The sequence below is a fragment of the Haemaphysalis longicornis genome, unplaced genomic scaffold, assembly GCF_048455015.1.
Source record: "Haemaphysalis longicornis isolate Haplotype H1 unplaced genomic scaffold, Haemaphysalis longicornis Haplotype H1 scaffold_7, whole genome shotgun sequence".
NCBI lineage: Eukaryota > Metazoa > Arthropoda > Arachnida > Ixodida > Ixodidae > Haemaphysalis > Haemaphysalis longicornis.
Window position 1 is genome coordinate 31,408,181 of NW_027526422.1, and position 20,656 is coordinate 31,428,836.

The 20,656-nt window shown below is 51.0% G+C and overlaps 1 protein-coding gene across 1 annotated transcript in view; it reads left to right on the forward strand.

The window, feature by feature from the left end:
* The window catches only part of LOC144145085 (scoloptoxin SSD14-like), a 54,381-nt gene extending 38,788 nt beyond the window's left edge, over nucleotides 1-15,593 (forward strand). Inside the window, exons 8-11 of the mRNA XM_077676577.1 lie at nucleotides 10,134-10,288; nucleotides 12,499-12,730; nucleotides 13,526-13,639; nucleotides 14,045-15,593. Of these exons, the coding sequence (XP_077532703.1) occupies nucleotides 10,134-10,288; nucleotides 12,499-12,730; nucleotides 13,526-13,639; nucleotides 14,045-14,179 (636 nt within the window). The 3' untranslated portion in view covers nucleotides 14,180-15,593. The remainder of the gene's footprint in view (nucleotides 1-10,133; nucleotides 10,289-12,498; nucleotides 12,731-13,525; nucleotides 13,640-14,044) is intronic.
* Nucleotides 15,594-20,656: the final 5,063 nt, after the last annotated feature.

The window sequence follows — 20,656 nt, forward strand, 5'->3', positions numbered from 1 at the left end:
CACCTTGGGGCTGAGCTCGCCTGATGCGTTTTGCAGACGCCTCACGAGCTCTCACTGCATCGGGGTCTGCCTGCCGATGCGCGCGCTTTCTCGCCGCTTCCCGTTCTCTGACGTTTTGGAGATCCTCTTCGCGCCGCAGCCGTGCCGCTTCGCGTACGGCAGGGTCCTCGCGCCGTTGCCGTGACGCTTGGGCCTCTCGTTCTCGAACGCTGGTATCTTGGCGGCGTCGTCGCGCAGCCAGACGACACGCTTCGGCCTCCCGCTCTCGTACGGCAGGATCTTGGCGGCGGCGTCGCGCAGCTTCACGGAGCGCTTCTGCCTCGCGGGCCCGCACATCTGCAGCCTTATCCATCGGGCGACTCCGAGCGCGCGCCAACAGCGAACGGATTTTATTACAACGCTCCCCGCCATCTAGTAAACAATCCAAGAACTAAACTAGAGGTAGCCACGCCATCTAGTAAACAATCCAAGCGCATCTTTTCATCATATACAAGTACCGCCATCTAGTAAACAATCCAAGAACTAAACTAGAGGTAGCCACGCCATCTAGTAAACAATCTAAGAACTAAACTAGAGGTGGCTACATACATACGTCGAGGATGGACAGACCCACGCCTTAAGGAGCTTCGCCCCTAAAAACTTCGTGCCTGAGATGTCTAGAAGGTGGGATGGGGGATGGGGGTAGTTATAAATCACATGTTGAATGTGGCGATACGTGGCAGTCTTGGAGTGTTTTGAGCCCAGCAGATGTCTCAGAATACGCCACGCACGCTTTGTGCTAAGCGTACCCTGCAGCTCGTCGTAGAATGATCGCCAATTTTGTGTTTGTAGGGTTCGAGCGTATTCTGCGGCACGCTGGGTGACTTGAGCGATGCGGCGCTTTAGCGAGCGATTGTGCTTGCGGGTCTTCAAGCGGTTTACTCAGCCTTGTAGGGCTTCCCACAAATGTGCGAGATGGGCGTCCACAGAGGGATTGGTTGTAGTGAGGGGGATAACGGTTGTGTACTTCTGAACCAGGGACAGGAGCTGCGATGTCTATTCTTCGACGTCCGTGATGTCATCTGGCAGAGAGGTGGGATCCTTGCGGAACGAAGACCAATGGGTGAGAGTAGCGTGACCGATTTTACGCTTGAGAGGAAGGTGGCGAATAGTGAGCGCCAGAATGTGATGGTCACTTTCCAAAGTATCCGGTCGTCTCTGCCATTCGAGGTGACGGGCATTTCGAGCGAAAGTCATGTCCGGGTTGGTAACGTGTGAAACACTGTTCCCTATACGGGTCGGGAGGGCTAAGTCGTTGCACAGCGTGAATGCGTGGTGCTGCGTTGCGTGAAGGAAGGCCGTGACTTTCCTTGTGGCTTGGTTATAACCCCATGAGTGGTGAGGGGCGTTGAAGTCCCCAAGCAGAAAAAAAAGGTGTAGCTGTCAGGAAGAGGGGGTCGATATTCTTAAGAGGGTGTTGGGGAGGACTGTACACGTTGAGGATAAAGATCGAGGCTGTGTTGAGCCGGGTGGGTTGGGAGAATCTCAACGAAAGTGTGGTTAATGGATGAAGGAATATCATGCTGTTGCGCCGTGAACGTTCAAGGACGAACACTGCTGTGCGGTGAGAGGGATCCTGGGTTTAAACATTCGAAGCCACGAAGGGGTGAGGTTGGCGTATCGGTTTCCTGGAGGGCAATAACATCCGGGTGGAGATTGGCGTATGTAGTGACCGAGCTGGGCTTTTCTGCTGTCATATGACCGGCAGTTCCATTGATCACGGAGGGGTCAATCATCATCTGACGGGAGGGGGGTGGTGGCGGCTATCTGGGCATCAGGATGCTGAGAAACCTTCGGCTTCTTCGGTTGAGGAGTCCTGTCGTCTTCGAGGGCGTCAAGGCGCTGCAGAATAGCCTGAGTAAGGTTGGCTGGGTTGGCCTGTTCTAGCGCGGCCATGCACTGGGTGAGGGAGTCCGTGAGCCGAAGGAGAGTCTGGGCAGTGTCGGTAATGGTTTTGTTGAGAGCAGCCAAGGCATCGGTGATCTGTTTTTCGACAATCGACATGATTTGCGTACGAATCTTTTCTTAAATTCAATTCTGTTCACCATACAAACTTTCTTTTGCGAAAGATTGCCCTATGGCATAAGAAAAAAGTTTCCATACGTACAACACCCCACCCATAACACCCGAAAATCCAAGAAGAGACCGGTGCTGGGGTCCCAATATCCAGCGCTTGAAATCTGGAGGTCTGCCAGGATGGAGCCCTGGGCCTCAGAGGTGTTGCGTTCGGGCGTCTCGAAGGCCTGGGCAAGTGCACAGCAAATGTTCTACGTCAGCTTCTGACACAGGAAGCACACATAAGGGGCAAGTGTCCGCAAACGGCGCGTGATATCGGGCAGGCCAAGCGCGGGTAGCTGTTGGGGATAAGGCCACCCCAACCCGAAGCCTCCGCAGCGCGACCTCCTCCGAACGAGCGAGCCCACTGGGAAGGTCAGTTCCACGCGGTGGAAGTAAAGCACGCGTGGCGCGACGGAGGGTTTCCTTTTCCACCAGCAGTTCTTATATGGTAGATACTGGAAGAAGTGGTAGTGGCTGTGGGAGGTCTCTGTGGCAGGCGCGATCCGCCGCTATCTGGGCAGAAAGCATGTCCCGGAGAATCCACAAAACGCGGACAGGGCATGGGTAGGTGTCCATAATCGCGTGAATGTATGCAGCCAGGCTTGTACAACGCGCAACGCGACGCAAATCCCGAATCGCTGCTGTTGAGTCAGTATAAAGTTCCAGCTTTTCTCCAGCAGTCAAAGTCGATGGAAGCGCCTGTAAGCTACCCCGAATGGCAGTAAGTTCAGCTAGCAGGCTTGGTAGGGCACGGAAAGACTTGTACGCGCTGCTTTGATTTAGGGCAGGGTAGGAGGGACACGTCAAGGCCGTGGTGACGAAGCAGTCGTATGCCCCGGCATCGACAAAAGCCTGGACAACCAGCGGTTGCGTCTTAGGCGTCCAGTCAGGGACATGAAGGCCTGCATCTGAAGGCTGTGGTGAAGGACCGAGGTACGGACGTGTAGCCTTGTCAGAGGCTTGTTGTCTGTCACCTGATGGTGCAGCCAGGGCGGCCATGCGGCGGAGGGTGGCATCGTATTCGGCGGCTGGCCCATGTACGCGGCGAGAGCTGCTGCCTCTGGAACCAGTCCACGTTTCAGCAGGCGTGCGGAACGACGCTGATGAATGAGTTCATCTAGCGTTTTTTGCTGGGCTTCTGCTTGGAGCTGCGGAATTGGTGTTAGGCGGGGGAGGCCAGTAATGATGCGCATGGTGGCCCTGTTAATAGCCTCCAGCCGGTCCCAGTCCTCTCGCATCATGTGCGGGAACCGTGCCTGGTACATGAGTCTTGGCTATATTACGGAGCGCGCTAGGAGACGGGCAATAGTCCAGCAGGCCCCGCCAGACTTCGGAGATGCGGCGAACAAAATGGAGCAAACGAAGAAGCGGGAGACGACGAGTTAATATCATGAGCACCGTTTATTGAAGGTCCAGTCAAGATATCGCATACATACTAGTCGCATGTACCGCAACATAACATTGAGACATTAAACAACACATTAAACACAGCGCGACAATGTTCCCAGAAACAGTACACATTTGCAGGTACACAGAAAACAGTACACAGAAGTAGGTCGAGCTGGACGCAAAAGCATGCACACATACTTAGGGACATGGTGATTTGAAGGAAAGCGCTACCTAGGCATCCACTAAGGCAAAACACGGCTCTATTATAACACAGAGGCATCTGATGGCTCTATAACTGCGAGGCAGAGCGGATGTTCGTGTATGGCGCACCACTATGACGCACTGCGAAACCTAGGGGCAGCTTCTTTGTCGGAAGAAAAACCAATCTACACGTATTTCAGATATTTGAGCATTTGAATATTTGATTTTTATTTCTTGGCAAAACCAAGGGGAGGTAGAGACTAAAGGCGGACGTGGCCTGACATATTGTCTGCAATTCCGCAAGCACTCTTGTTGGCCGCTTTGATGTTCAGCGAGACCCTTTAAACTCGGCTTTACTTTTATACACACATGAATTACTGGGAAGGCGTGTCACCAGGGCAATGTATGCAGATATGAAGGCACATGAAGCCCTGCACAATGTCTCCCTTCAAAGTCGACTTCACTACTGTACAGGAATGCATTGCCAGAGAATCGTGCCACGCGTTTGTTGTTTTCTTTAATTTTGTTTTGCAGCTCTTCTGGGGGGGGGGGGGGGGCGATGATTCCCATTTTTTCTATTATAACGATCACGTGCATCAGCATGACCAAATTAGCATTTTGCTTAAACAAAGCATCCCGATTTTTCGCGTTGCAGACAGAGTTTACTGGGGTACTCCTTAAAGGGACACTGAAGTGATTTGTAAACAATGCGGGATTACGAGCGCAAATTGTAGTCCGGAGTCCCTAGGCCCTGTTTCGACCACTCTGAGCGCATTTACGCGAATTTATTTAGTAGAAAAATCAATTAGAAAATGCTGTCCTCCTCTCTGCACTCTCGCCCATTTTCTTTGGCGTTTTTGTGTGACGTCAGCAGGAGAGGAGCTGGCAATTGGCTGCGCTACTCCACGGCTCGCCGACCTTCCGCGACCGAGTCAGTCGCCCCAACGTTTAGTCCGCTGGCCGCCGACGGGGCATGGCAATTCGCTCGATCAATTGAAACTAAGCCACAACACGTTTGTGAATGGAAGAATGTGCCTTTCTTTACTTCGTTAGTTTGTTCTCTGTATCTAGCTCGAAGTCAAGGTCGCTTCACACAAGCGCTGCACAAGCGCACATGTGACGCTTCGCTGATTGGTACGCCAGTAGGAAAATATAAGGCCTCTTGAAGGTGTAGAAGAGTCAGCGAAGTCAACATAGGTACTAAGGAAATAAAATCAACTGATATTTTTACCGTACAGCGTAAACCAGGGTGCGGGAAGCATTTTTTGCACTGGGCGAACAAGCACAGCGGTCAGCAGCACGACTACGCATCTGCGAACGCTTTTTTGTTTAAGAAATGCAATTGCTAGATGTGAGCTATTGTGGAAACTCGGAGGACGCTTACTGCACGAGCACAATGCAACAAATAGTCACCTAAGCTGCTTGAAATACTAAAACTAATTAAAGTGTAAACTGGTTATACATTATATACCTTATATTTCCATTGTCCGCAGCGTTCTCGCCCGTGGCCGTGTGGTCTGGACCGCTAGGTACTCATCGCAAGTGTTTTGCCCGTCACAAGTTCAAATCCCCGCGCGTACAAGCTTTTTGTTTTTTAAGGTAACTCTTTCGTTTTTCGCCGATGTTTTCTATACTTAGTTCACCTTTTTTTGGGCCGCAACGTTCACCGCTCCACAAACTAGTCCACAGAACTCGCGCAGCCTGGCACTGGCGCGCAAGCGAGTTCTCGTTGGCGTGCTGTTGCCATAAGCACCGACTGCTTGCGGGCAGTGGGCACAGGCCAGAATCAACAGACCCTTGGCCTGGTGCGAACACACTTTTTACGATACAGGCATGAGTGAGGCAAGCTCGAAATATGGGGGAAAAGCGCATGCATTTGTGCGTCTGCGGGGACGCGGAGGGCGTTCATGCACTGCGTAGGCCTCGGCTAGTGAATGCTACGATTCCAAGCCGTCCTGGGAAACTTGTCTTATGCATTTTACAGCCGACAACATGGCAGAAGCGCGGTACTACGATTACTGGGATATTGAGAATGCCCATCCAACGACGCCATCGGATGTTAAACATGTTGTTTTACAGAACCGAAACCGAAACCGAAACTTGTTTGATTGCTAACCTTGGGCATCGTCCAATCACGGTGACCCCTCCTCCCAACGTCACAGCTTAGTTGGTGCGGCCGCCGCAAACCGCGCATAGTAGTTTTTCTTCTTTCGCGCTTTGTAAAATAATTACCCATTTGTCAGCCGGATAAACGATGAAAAGTGTGCTAATTTGAGCCAGTCTACGCAGTGCAAGCAAAAACGGGAGCTTGACAAATTCACTTCAGTGTCCCTTTAAAGCTTGCTATCTCACTAAAAAGTTTGAACTCGTCACGGAATAAAACGAAAAGGCTTTGATATTCGCGATATTCCTGGAATCGATGACGCGCACGCTACCAAAGTTCATCGACACCCTTCCCTGCGACGCTGTCAGCAAAAGGGCAACTTGACTTCAGCTGTTAGGCTGCAAAGTTGCTGAAAAAATGCATGGCTTGTAAACATGCAACAGACGGAGGTATGCCGCTGTCCCCTGTGTGTTTACAGCCGCTTTATTTATAACCAGCCATTTAAGGGCATTTTTTTAAATTTCTGTATGTGGTCGCTCAGACGTCGAAGCCACAAAATCGCGGGGTAACATTTTGTGAGTCTCATTCGTCCGCATAACATGCTTGACGTACCAAGAATGTACTGTTGAATATCACATCCAGACAACACAGCTTACGCATTGTATTTATAGTGATGGGATGTTTATGGGGGACAAGTCGCAATATTTATAAACAAACATCATACCATTGCAGAGCGCGCATGTTGATCACAAGCCATCGTCGGCTTTGTTCTTTTCTTGGCATTCATTTTTGGTTTTTTTGCTAACATTATCGGCATGTGACCCCAGGAATGCAGACGGCCTATTCTCTGGATTTTTTAGCTAAGAGGTCTAATCAAAAACACTTGCGTGTTTTTAAATTAAGCTGCCATCGCGACATTTCTCGCACTGTGTGCGTTGACGACGTTTGCGTGGAGAGGGCAGCGAGAAAGAAGACGGGCCTTTCCAGAACCAACCTTTGAGCAAGGAGACGAGGCGTTTGAGCCCTTTCTCATGACTCCGCGTTAATTTTTCTCGTTTTGGAGTAATGATTCTTCCTTTCTTACCCTGCAACACACCTCCAGAATGATAGAAAGTATAGGGTTTGGCGGAGGGTTTATCAATTCCATGCTATAGGTTTCAGGGGAGGGTTTCTTGCAGGTTTGTTCCTTTCATTAAAGATAAAGATTTATTAAAGATTTAAGTACGGAGTGTGTCATTGGTATTGATAATGAGTCATATGTTTCTGAGTACTCGTCCTAAATACTTTAGAGTTGTTTTTCTTCCGTTGCCCGTGATAACTGCCCCGTTTAGACCCTCCGACATCTTTGATAAGCGCACTCCACCCAAATGCCTTCCACGCGGTCGTTCTGATGGTCAACTACACATTGCTTCAACAATCATCCCGCCTATCTCTCTTTCTTCTTAGCACCCCCCCCCCCCTCCCTTTCGCAATTTAATTTTACCGTTTGAATTTCCCGCCGGTATCCCACAGCGCAGTTTTCAAGTTACAATTTGTATTGCCGATTCCACAGCCGAATTTTAAATTGCAAATGTCCGGCCCCCATCCCGCGACTTCAATTCAACTTTGCACCAGCTGCAGCTTATTCCTCAGAGTGGTTTCACGGCGCCATATCTCTACCATTCAGTACACTGAAACGTCCTTTTCTTTCATGGAGTCAGCTTCCGACTGAAGAAAGCAAAATAAAACAAAAGAACTCCATTAGGACGACGCCATGTCTAGTAACGCGTTCTATATGTCACTGCCTGACACGCATTCGTCGTATGATATCTGTAAGCCCAAAATGAACAATCTTAGCCAGCTGATTGACCGAGTGCTTGTGCGTGTTTGCCTAGGCGCTCTTACATCGTGAAGATACTGTATCTGTGGAGTTTCTATCGAGGAACCCCAAAGATTGGCACACGTTCATGCGAACAGATAATGCGAAGAATAGTGGTAGATTTTCCGATTACACACTGGTCTGAATGATTCCTGACGCAGTTTTGAGCACCTTTCGAAGTGGTTTCGGCTTCTTCCTCTATCAAGCGTGGTTGCTATGGTAGTCAAGAGAGACGCGTACGCAATGGCACCGCGAAAGTGAGAGAGGCACCGCCGTTGCTGCGGTGATGAAAAATGGGGGCCGTAGAATGGCAAATACCGGACGGAAATATACAAATTGATTGTTTCGGCACAATCCATTTGTATATTTCAGAACATATTCGGAACTTGTGAAAGGCCTACGTGTACCTCCATACAAGACGGCCGCTCACTTGGCTAGCCAATTTTATGTTTAACTGCGTAACTCTACGGTATCTTGAGTGTGACGCGTATTCGCTTGGTTTCTTCGAACGTTCCCAGCCGGTACATCTTTGCGTGCTCTATCACAAACACGCCCGCGCTGGAGTAGCTCTTTCGCAATGTGCGTCTTACGATGATTCATTGCTTGAACAGCGCGAAAGGACGAGAAGAAGAGGAGCAGACACAAAAAACGAGCGCTGTTAACTCCTTTTCGTCTTATCTTTTGGAGCTGTTGCAGAATTATTTTCTACCAGCTACCCCTGTTCTTCCTCCTGCTGCTCTTATGACGAGTCATGAGAAGCGATTCTACCCCCATTCTCTCTCTCTCTCTCTCTCTCTCTCTCTCTCTCTCTCTCTCTCTCTCTCTCTCTCTCTCTCTCTCTCTCTCTCTCTCTCTCTCTCTCTCTCTCTCTCTCTCTCTCTCTCTCGCTCTCTCTCTCATTTTCGCGGCGCCGTTGCATGTTCTTTTGGTCACCATGGCAACCATGTTTGATAGAAGGGGAAGGGACGCCACCTCGCAAGGTGCACAGTATTGTAGTGGAGCGCAGGACCAGTCCTTGTAGGGGCATCCGGTGAGTCGACTAGAGAGACTGCGTCCGCGCACAGTGGATAGAGCTGGTTGACCGCATGCGCAGGTACGTCCGCCCCGTACTATACTCGGTGACAACTTAAGAACGGCACCGGAAGTTGCCGCTGTGCCTTATCGCCGTAGCCGGATGTTTCTCCGCGCGGCGCAAGTAGGGCGTTACTGGGAATATTTTGAACATGGCGTGAGCCGTTTCCGGGATTTTTGGACTAAATATGCTTATAAACGACTCCAGTGACGACAAACAAACTGGGTGAGACAAGGCAGACGATGTCACGCATTCATAGCAAACCCCTTTCAAAACGCGCGCGCACTGACGTCACGGGTCCGGCGCTTTGGCGGAGTGATACACTACATGAGGTGGTGCTGTTCTTGAGTTGTAACCGAGTATAGGCGGCGCACCGTGACCGGTTCTCTGCTCTGCTATTTCCATCTAACAACGGCTTGCCACTGTAAAAAACAGTTCTTGGCTGGCTAACGTGTCAGTCGGGAGCTGCGCGATATCCAGCCTGTGAGGGTCAGGATCCCATCGGTGCATGCAGTCTTGAAGAAAAATAAGAGAAAGTCCGCGATTTTCTACTCAGATGGGCGATTTTTAGATCGTCGATGCAAAGATAGAGGGTTAAATCAGCTTTTCAAATAGTCGCGATATTATGCGTGGCATGTAATGCGTAACTTGTAGCTTTGGTACAATTGGCTTGGAAGGGGCGCGAAATCATTTTTAGCCTCCTCGTAGCAGTACCATTAGTGGTTACTGCGCCAAAACTTTTATATATTCAATAGCGGCATGGACGTATCAGTACGATATCATACATGCTAGTTTCAGCTATTTCAGGTTTTTATGTTTCTTATATTTCTCGCCGATGTTTTTTGTTATACGTACTTCCTTCTCCTTTTAAACCAGTCGTTCGAGCCTATTTTAGTAGAGGGTGATTTGAGAAAAGACGGGCTACAGAAACGTGTATGTAGTAAGTAGCTGAATATTGCTGCTCATTAAAGGCGCGTTGACCTTTTGGTAGACAGACACATGCTTTGCATTTGACAGCTTCAGTATAATGAGGCAGGCCTTTAATGCTGCATCTCAATTGAGACTGTCTAAAGTGAAGTTGTTCCGGATCATACTTCATTGTGTATTTAACTTAGAGAAGAAGGTAAATTGCCATGACAAGTTTGAATACAAATGCTAATTGTTAACAAGCATATTAAAAAGTTCAAGATTTTTTTTTTGTGTCCGGAATGTAAGAACAGAAAGATATTTCGCTGTAAATATAACTTCGGGTATCACGCAGCCAAACTGCTCTTCCATGGCTGCTTCTTCTTTTCTTCCCCGGTGCAATCGTGTGACCACGGTGCGATCTTACGATCATGATTTAAGACCAAAGTTTGCAGAAGTTAATTTTGTTACTCTATCTCTTTCGCTCCCTCTCCTTTCGTGGAAAGATGGCGAGCAGTGCAACTGAAGGTGTTATCGTGGAGCCCACGTCGGATGAAGGCTCCACCCCTCTCCCGCTGGGTGACCCGGGCGTCCCAGAGGCTGTGGCCACCATCGACAAGGAAGGAGACGTCGCCGTCATTGTCAGCGATCTTCATGGCGTGTGAGTACGGAGCGCCGGAGTGTTTTTATTCCGTTCTAGTCCTGGTCAATGTCGCTTCCAAGCCACCAGATTGGGAAATGTGTTATCTGTTTTTACCTCCAATGTGCTAGGCTTCGCAAGTACAAAGACAGACAGACAGACAGACAGACAGACAGACAGACAGACAGACAGACAGACAGACAGACAGACAGACAGACAGACAGACTAACTTTCAGGCAATTATGCCAGCGACGTCTTCCGGTTCCGTGAGTCTAGCGGCCATAGTCTAGCGGCCATAGTTCTGGCCATGCAGGACCGCCTCCCAGCGCCCTTCGCTGGTGACGGTAAGAAGGGTGAGATGGGAATAGTGGGTTGCTATCACAGGCCAACATGATGAGGATAGCGATGCATGATGGGAAGAAAATGCGGACGTGCGTCTATGTAGATGTCGGAAAAAACCGCGGACATGATGGCAGGAGTGCAAAAGGATCGGGACACAATGAAAAAAATATGCCAAAGCTTCCTGCTAAGTCATTGTCGTATTGTGTGTAACATTCATTGTTGAATCGTCTTTGTCTCTTCAGGCGACTTGACGGGACATGTGCGGTTTAAGCGGTTTAAGCCAACCGAACGCGGATGCCCACGCGAGTTATTTTTAACAGCGAAGCAGTTTGGCAAATCGTTAGAGCTTGGTGTCCGCAGTTAAGAATACCAAAAAAAAAATGCCGAGCGCACGTGAGCGCGTGCCTCGCGGCGACCACCCGGCAGTTAAAAACCAAGAAAATGCCAAGCGCTAGTGTGTGGGTGCCTTGCGGCGACAGCCCATCGTCCTCGGCGCACATTTGTCAAGCCAAGCACACCCACTTCAGGAGATTGGCCAAAACTGGCCAAAAAGAAAAAAAAAGAACACTCCATAGTTTGCTGTAATCGCGGCAACATTTGTTTAGAACGAGAAAGACACGTCAAGGCGTACGCCCCTCCAAGGTGATGTCCAATGATTATCACTTCAAAAAGAATGAAAGAAGCTCACACTTCTAGCAACAATGATGGAGTAAAGGTCGTTGCGGAACGAAGAAGAAGCAAATCGGTTGCAATAGTGGACTTAACCGTCGTAATGGAGTAGAAGCGGCTCATTGTGAACAAGGCTTCAGTAACGAAGCCGAAACGTCTTGTTGTTGTTTTAAAGTTTTTAAGTTTCTTTTGGTCGGTGTCTCCGCTTCTACTCCAACATGTTTCCCGACCAGACGGGTTTCCGTCAAACCCTCGACTTCACTAACCGTCGTAATGGTCATGAAGGTTGCGTCGTTGCGTACAGCTTCGTTCCGTTCAAGTCGCACGCGTTAGTGCGAGCTTACTTCTTTTTCTTTTTTGTTGTCGTGTTTCGTACTGGTTGCGACATCCGATCGTTCGTAATAATCGTTTTGTTTTTGTCCACCTTTTACCTTGCTTCTCTACCATGGCGTTTTTAACCCAGGCAACCTTTTTTCTTGGTATTTTTTATGCTTGAGATAAACGCTCCGATACTTCGGATTAGAAAGGTGTTCGTGATGTTTGTTCATTTTTCCGATTTATGTATTTCCTGTATTTATCTCAAATATTGTTTTATTTATAATGATTACTACCTTCTCCTTTTAAACCAATCGTTCGAGTCTATTTTTGTTGAAACTGATTAGAGTACAGACGGGTCTGTACTCGTCGTCTGTACGCGTCTGTACGCGTCTGTGGCCCGCGGGCCACATAAATGCGTGTATAGTTAATCATTGCTACGCATTAAAAGCTCCTTGCCCTTTTGGTAGACTAGTTACGTGTTTTGCATTTGACAGCTGTAGTTTAATTAGACAGGTTTTTAATGGGGCATCCGGAGACTGTCAATAGTGATATCCCTGATCAGTCTTCATTGTGTATTTAACTTTGAGAAGAAGCTGAATTGCGATGACAAATTTACTTGCGCCATGAACACGCATGTTAATTTTCATCATGCATATTTAAACATTAATGATTTTTTTTGTAAAATTCAGTTGCGAAAGTAAGCATACAAATATGTTTTGCTGAGACGTTGACTACCCATGTAACTTCGGGCACGGCGTAGCCAAACTGCTGCTCCTTGCTTGCTTCTTCTTTTCTTCCCCATTCTTCTTTCATTCCTCGTTTTGTTGTTCCCTTTATTTGTAAGACGTTGCTTATATAAAATCACACGCTCTTATTTTGCTCTGATTCATGCGGGGTTTCAGGTTCGGCTCGCACTTCATGTCGAACATGACGGGCGTCATATTCAATGGCGCGCTGAACGAGTTCCCGGCGCCTCCGCCAGGCGGCGACAGCAAGGCACACTCGCTGTACCAGCCGGGAGCGAGGGTACCCTCACCTGCCGCCCCAGCATTACTCGTCAACGACACCGGGGACGTGGATGTGGTGTTCACCGCAGACGGGCCGGGAAACCAGACACTCACGGCGGCCATCCAGGTGAGGCCGGTGATGACGATGATAATTGTTCACAACGCAGCGCTTGTCGGAAACGCCTCACTACTTCGTGAAGCATTTTCTCTGCTTGTTTTTCAAGCGAAGCTTGTACTGGCAGACTCGTGTCACCGTCCGTGTTGCTGTTGGCGTCGTGCGCCTCACCTCCTCCCCTACCTCGTCACTCGCAGCTGGCGGCAGGATCACGCTGTACTTCTATCAATCACATTCGCAGCCTCCGTCCCGAGAAGGGAAACAGAGGTTCACCCGCTCGCTCTGGTCTCTCCGCGCTCACCGTTTCTCGCCAGTTAAGGCCAGCTGCGCCATTTTTGACAGAAAAACGGAAATGATAAAATAGAAGAAAATTATAACAATGTAAATAAAATCATGATAGGAGCGCAACTTTATGAACTGAGACGGGGCTTATTGACAGGAAATAAAATGTCGTCCGTTAAAAAGGGCCTAATAGACATAAAACAATTAAATATTTTAAATACATGCCGTGAGGCCGCCGCGGCATGACTCGCGACAAACACCGCAGAATGCGCCACGCGAACGAGCACATTGGCAAGCACACGCCAACACACTCGTCCGCGCGACGCCACCCGCATAAAAATTCTTTCAATTTGTGTAGAAACAAGAACTACAGCGCAGAAGCTGAGTTCAAATTGTCTGCAATGACACCCGTTTATCGAGTGTATAGACTCCTCTCACCCCATGCTGTGTTGTGACACTTGTTCATTGGGAAATGGGGGAATAACCTTCTCTCCTCAACGTGCATGTGACATCTACGCTTGGCAGTTCCTGTGGCGTGTACTTTACACCAATGCAACCCTGAAGCAGGCCATTGACGCTCCCCGGCTGCATCATCCCCTCGTGCCGGATATCCTCTACGCCGAGTACAAGTTTCCAGGGGTATGTTCACCATTAAGAAGTACTGACCACTTTGGCGACATGCCTGCCAAGAGTAGACAGTCGGTTTCGTTAACGGCAATTTATATTCAAACTTGCTCGCAAAAATGCTGATATATGAGGTTACGTATAAAGTGGCCATGAAGACATAATACGAGTTGGTTTCATTAGGAAAAGACTGATACTTCGTTAAAAGAGGGTATTCTCTCAATGCACTGCAATCGGAACCACTAAACACGTCTCATAAAGAGAAATTATGAATAAAGCGAGTTTGTTATAAGGAGGGTTTTCTGCACACGTTGTCAAACCCATAGGCAACAGACGCGCGGTGAGGTTTCGAGTGGAGTAACCTCGCGTCATACGCAGTAAATTTTCTAGCGTTGTCTAAATCTCGCCCATGCTGTGCAGGTCGTCCTCCAGAAGCTTCACACAACGGGGTACACACTGGAGACGCTGCGCACAAACTCGTCGCTGATGGGCCTACAGCGGGACGTGTACAACAGGACTCTCCTGTACAACGAGGACTACAGGATAGTCTTCTGAGTGCACGCGTTGGTTTCGTGTGGCGCGCATGTGATTCAGCTACATTCATCCTGAGTGCTGACGCGTGTTAAGTGTAGATAGCCTTTTGAAGCTAAGTATGCTGCGTTTACACTGTTTTAGGAAACGGAGGGCCAAAGTGTAGCTCATTTGAAAAGCGCCGCTCTGGTTACCCCTGACACCGAAGGTCTGGAGAAATGATTAATTCATTTCCTTCATTCATGATGGTGTGTACTGGTTGCGATCTTTTTATTTGGCGTGCACCCGTACATGAATTTCCAATGCGAGACGCGGCTCCACCCCTGTTCCTGTGATCGGTGGAAGGGACTTAAAGTGGAATCGCTCCATTCTTTCGCCCTCGCATGTGGCAGAAGAACAAACATTGCCTTCCCTGTACACATCCAGTTTTACCTGTCTTTCATGTTTTTTTAAGGGGATAGGCTTACGAAACGAATGTGCGCTTATTTCTACGACGGGGATTTGTGGTGGGACGGTGGATGTATATCAAGTCAGTTTGCTTGCTTGTGTTCTTGAAATTGCTGCTTTCCCGCCAATTTTTTAAATAATATTCTTATTGTCATTATTGCTTGTTTCTGCACGCTAAGGCTTCGAAGTGTACGACTGTATTACTTGCCGTATTACTTTTCGGCACAATATTCCCCAAGCTCAACAAACGTTTGCCGGCGCTTACAAACTGCCTGCCTTCTCGTAGAAAAGAACTCGTTTGGGAAATGTTCGCAACCGCACGCTCAACGTATCTCTTTATCAGAACGGATGGGCGTCGGCTACGAATGTCACACCATTTCCAGAACATTTGCCTCCATTCGTAGACATGCAGCTGTGCAACACAAGCATCACCATACCGGACCTTCATTCTGAGATGAATTTCGATACATGTATACAGAAGGAGAGAGAGAGAGAGAGAGAGAGAGAGAGAGAGAGAGAGAGAGAGAGAGAGAGAGAGAGAGTAATGAAGTCTGGCGATGTCAGCCGGGCTAGCATACCTAACTTGCTGCCCCAGATGATTACGTGATAAAGGTGATGGGGATGATGTTTAAGAATGATGGGGATGATGTTGATGCGCACAAACGCATTGATTTATGTACATACATTGGTCTACACCCGTGCGCTGCAGGTACGTGATCAGAGCTTTTGTAGCCCGTAAAGCACAAAAAGGACAAATTTCGATAGGTTTTACGCCTTCACTATACAGGACCCAAATAAGAAAAACGCTGTTTCCCTTCGCGCAAGCTACTTCCTGGGCGGCCATCCTAATGTTGCTCCATGCCGGTGTTTCTCAATCCGCATCATGATGCCACTTAGCAAACGTCGTGCGCACTGTCACGAACGTGTCAGACAACTACGTATTTATGTATGTATTCATGTATGTATGCACGTAATAAAAAGACCACTCGCAGGATGGGCCCTTGCGGTACGGCGTCTGTGGCGCCCTCTAGGAAATGAACAAAAACAATAAGCGCAATGGTTCTTATACGAGCAGCACGTAAAAGAGTGATATACATAGACAAACGCCGTTCCAGGCAAGACATTATATATATATATATATATATATATATATATATATATATATATATATATATATATATATATATATATATATATATATATATATATATATATATATATGCAGAGGTGTAGGTGCCCTAAACAATTGATGTGTGTTTTTTAGATAAGGGAAAAGAACTGAATTTGTGCTTTAGAGATTCTCTTTTTTGCATGCTTTGGTTCCAACCTAGTAGAATTTATCAAAGTATGTTTACATGGATACAATTATGCGAGCGAAGCGATGGCAAGCGCTCGGTAATGTGTATGTAAATTGTTCATGGTGGAATTTTGTATTCGTTGGCCGGTACGCCTTACTGCAGCTGTTTGCGTGCGTGCGGATTGGTATGTACAATTTGGTTTCAATAAAATGTTTCGCACAAATAAAGCAGCTCCTCGGCTTCATTCAGTGATCGTGAAGGAGGTATGTATGTATGTATGGGTAGGCAGTCAAGAAAGCCAAGGAAAACAAATGGGAAAATGTGATAAGTCATTTGTTATCATTGAAACAGATGCAGATTTTTTTAAAAGAAAGAAAGTGGACACAAACATGCCCACCTGGTGGGATCCGAACCAACGGCAGCCAGAATACGCGTCTGGTGCTATGACCACTACGCTACGACGCGAGGCTGTGCTCCCCTCTACTTTCTCGGGTGTTTATGTCAAGGTAATTGTTTCCTGCGCTTGGCCAATGCTACTTCTCGAACGCTTAGCCAACGTTACTCCGACTACTCGGGATGAAGAGTACCTTCTTTTCAACCCCGGGCCGTGACTCGAGCGTCTACGACATGCCGAAAGTGGTATGTACGGACGTACGTACATATGTGTGTATATATGCATGTATGTATGTATGTATGTATGTATGTATGTATGTATGTATGTATGTATGTATGTATGTATGTATGTATGTATGTATGTATGTATGTATGTATCTACACACGTACGTACGTATGTGTGTGTATGTATGTATGTATGTATGTATGTATGTATGTATGTATGTATGTATGCGAGAGAGAGAGAGAGAGAGAGAGAGAGAAGGAACTTTATTTAAGCCCAAACTGGTAGAAGGAAGGGGGTAACAGGGAGGAAGATACCTGGCCTTCCCCGTTAGATGGCGTCCGTGAGCCCGCGGGCCCTAGCGGCATCTTCCGCCAGCTGTACGAGTAGTTGTAAGTCGGTGTGAGAGCTGAGCAAGGCGGCCTCCCATTGCTCTTAAGTCCTGATGTTTAATGCTGGATTAGGTGAGAGAGGTTTCTGTGGTCATGCCCACATAATGTGTTGTAGGGTGGCTTTGTCTGCACACCACTTGCATCTGTCGGAAAATGTGTCTGACAAATACCGGTTTTAGAGAACAGGGTTGGGGAGGGTGTCTGACTGTAGTGGTCTCCACGCAACCGACAGCCATCTGTTGAGGGAAGAGTGTGGTGCAGGGTACTTGAGGCGACTCGAACTACGGTTTTCGTGCCCGTGTCTAGTGTTTCGCGCCACTATGCGGCAGTTCCTTTAGGAACTAGCCCAGATAGACTGCGCGAAGATGTCTACGGGCGGCAGCCTGCCCCCGCCTTCGACCAGCGCATCGGCCGCGCGGGAGCACATGTTACGTCGTCGCTCGAACAGTTTCGGGTGTTCCCGCAGCCTCGCGAGGCTCATGGCCTCCTACAAGGACATTCTTCAGCAGCAGCAGCGTGCCCAGCAGCTAGTGGGGATGCTTCAAGGCAAGCCTGCATCTGTGCTCGTCGCGCACCACGCCGAGCCGACCCAGGTTACGGCCGATGTTTGCGATGCCACACCACCCCCCATGTGTGTCGGTGCTGTGAACTATTCGCAAGAAAACCCCGCCGCAACCATGGAGGAGCCAATGGACGAGACGGCGCTCCTCAAGCGCCCGCGGGACGTCTCGGATGGCTCAGATGACGAGCGCGGGGCCAACGACGCCATGTCGAAGGAGAATGGCCGAGTGGCGGCCATTGCTCGCTCCTACAAGCGCCGGGGCCGGCTCGGGGAAGCCGTTGATGCGTCACGAGCCCATGTGACCATCGCGGCCATCCTTGCCCCTCTTCCGTCAGACGACATGGCTCGCCAGGGTGAGCTTCCACCGGCTTCCGCCCCCCCTCCCAGTGGCGCCACGAGCCACCATGCATCGGCGTTCGCCTCAAGCACCACCGCCGATGCCTTCCCTGCTGATCCGGCTGACGCGCAAGATGGCGGCACCCAGGACAACAAACAGCCGAGTGGGCCCTTCCCCATGGAGACCGCGACCTGCGGCGGCTCTTCAGGCGACTCCTTGGCATCGGAACTTTTCCCCGGACATCGTGAAGGCCAGTGGACCATCCAGCAGAGCAAGGCAGTACGACGGAAGGCCAGGAAATTGTCCGCTCGGCGCCCGATTGCGCAGCCGGCCGCCGGCACCTGCCTGTTCCGTCCCACTGACCGAGCCGCCTCCTTCCTCACGGCATCGAGGGAGGTCATCGCCCGTGAACTCGCCGCCACCCCCGGGGTGTCCCAGGTTAGAGTGAACACCCGACTGAACGTGGTCGCGGTTGACGCTGAGACGGACGAGTGTTTGGCTGCCCTCCTGGCCACTCAGAGTGTGGCTGGGATTGCTGTCCGAGCCGGCCGCCCCGCCAGTCGAGGCACGAGCCGCGGTCTCGTTTTTGGTGTTGACCGTCAACTCACCGTCGAGGAGATCCAGGCCAACATCGACTGTGAGGTGGCGGTGAGGGGTGTGGCACGGAAGGCTGATGGGGCTGTGCTGATCACGTTTGCGGCCCCTTGCCCTCTCCCGTTTGTGGCTGTGTACAAGCTGCTGCTGCCTGTGCGCGGTTGTCGGCCGCGGCCCACGCAATGTGCGCGCTGTGGTCGACTGGACCATGTGACAGCCTGCTGCGTGGACAAACAGAGGTGTGCTCGCTGCGGTGGGGGCCACGCCGCGCAGCAGTGCCCTGCCTCTACCCCACGCTGCACCAACTGCAGTGGCCCGCACCCCGTCACCGACCCCCGCTGCCCCCGCTGGCAGCACGAACGCAAGGTGGTCACAGCCATGGCACGCGCACCACAGCCACTACCCCGAGCGGAGGCCGCAGCGTCAGTCCGCACTGAACAGCCACCAAGCTACGCGGAGATGGCCAGGCGACGTTCTAGCCAGCAGCAGGCCAGCCGCCAGCTGCAGCAGCGTCCTGCCACCCAGGGACGCCAGCAGCAGCAGCAGTCTCCAGCTGCCCAGGGACGCCAACAGCAGCCACGCAGGCCAACCGGGCGCCTACCTGCCCAGCCGTCCGCACAAACAGGGGTGGAGCAGCTGCCTGCAGCTTCAACCGCAACTGGTCAGGACCAGTTGGTGCCCATCCTTCTTGCCCTGGTGCACAGCCTGGTGGGTCACCTGCCTACTGAGGACCCCGCACGCCTGGCGGCCACTGCTGCCCTGGCACACCTGCGCCCCTTCGCCCCCAAGCATGGCTAACAGACCCTGTAGGACCGGCCAGCGGCCACGCATCTTGCAGTGGAACTGCAACCACTTGGGGCCTCGCCACGCGGAATTGGCAGAGCAGCTGCTGCGGGAGCACTTCGATGTACTGGCGCTTCAGGAGACCAACGTCTGTGGCAGCACCCTGCGGCTTCCGGGGTACGTTTGCCATGCCAGCGCAACCAGCTGCAGCCTGCGCTCTTGCACCAGCCATCCGTGCCAAGACGCCAGCCACCCACCGGGCAAGTCCCAGGCAGCTGTCTACGTTAGGGCTGTGCTCAACAGTGCTCCAGTGAACGTGGACTCGATCGTGGAGGGCCCCATGGAATGTGCCGCTGTCACAGTGCGCATGGGGTCCACGGACACCACTGTGGCCAGCGTCTACGTCCGTCCAACGCGGCCCTGGGATGCCACAGCAGTGGGACGGCTGCGGGCCCACCTGGGCCCGGACGTTGTCGTGTGCGGAGATTTTAACGCGCACAACTCAGCCTGGGGCAGCCCCCGCACCACCCGCAGGGGGCGAGAGTTACTCGATGCTACCACAGCCTGCGGCCTGCTCGTGGCCAACACAGGCAGCCCCACCTTCACCCGCCCTGGTCCCTGGGGCACGGTCCAGCTGTCTCACATTGACGTCACACTGGTGTCCCAGCGGTGTGCCTACACCTGGGAAACCGCCACCAGCACCTGGGGATCTGACCACTACCCCATCCTGGTCACCCCCAGGGGCGATTGCAGGCGGGCAGACACCAGGGTCTACGCCGTTACCAACTGGACCGCCTACCGCAAGGAGATGGCAGAGCGTCTGGAGGACCCAGAGCCCGATTTCCTGGCAGCTGTCGTGCAGAGCGCCAACAAGGCGACATTGCGGGGGGAGGTACCCCTCTACACGGCACTACCGGACCTGGAGCTCCTGAGACTCCGGGCTAGGCGCAACCAGCTGCAACGGCGGGCCATCCGGAGCAGGCGTCCGGAAGACTGGACGGCGTACCGACGGGTGGATGCACAGTGCAGGAGGAGAGCCAAGCAGCGGCGGAGGCAGAGCTGGGAGTCGCTCTGCTCCTCCATGGACTCACGTAGAGATCCGGCCAAAGCTTGGAGAGTCTTCCGGGCCCTTCTCCAGCCTTCCGTCACCAACCGGCACCCCCTGCTGGCCTCCGCTATTTCCTTGCGCATCACTGAGGAGGCCTTGGCAGAGCGGCTAGCCGACCAGTTCACCCCGGCTCTACCCGCCGCTGAAGTCCAGGTGCACGTGTTTCCGGTGGCTCCCCAGGACCCGCAAGTGGTGGCCATTTGCAGTGCTGACATCACACTCTGGGAACTGCGGGCCGCCCTGAATCGATGCCCCAAGCGGCGAAGCGCCCCTGGTTTTGACGGGGTGACATACCAAATGCTCCGGAACCTGGACATCACCCAGCTGCAGCCGCTGCTACAGCTCTTCAACCAGGTGTGGAGAG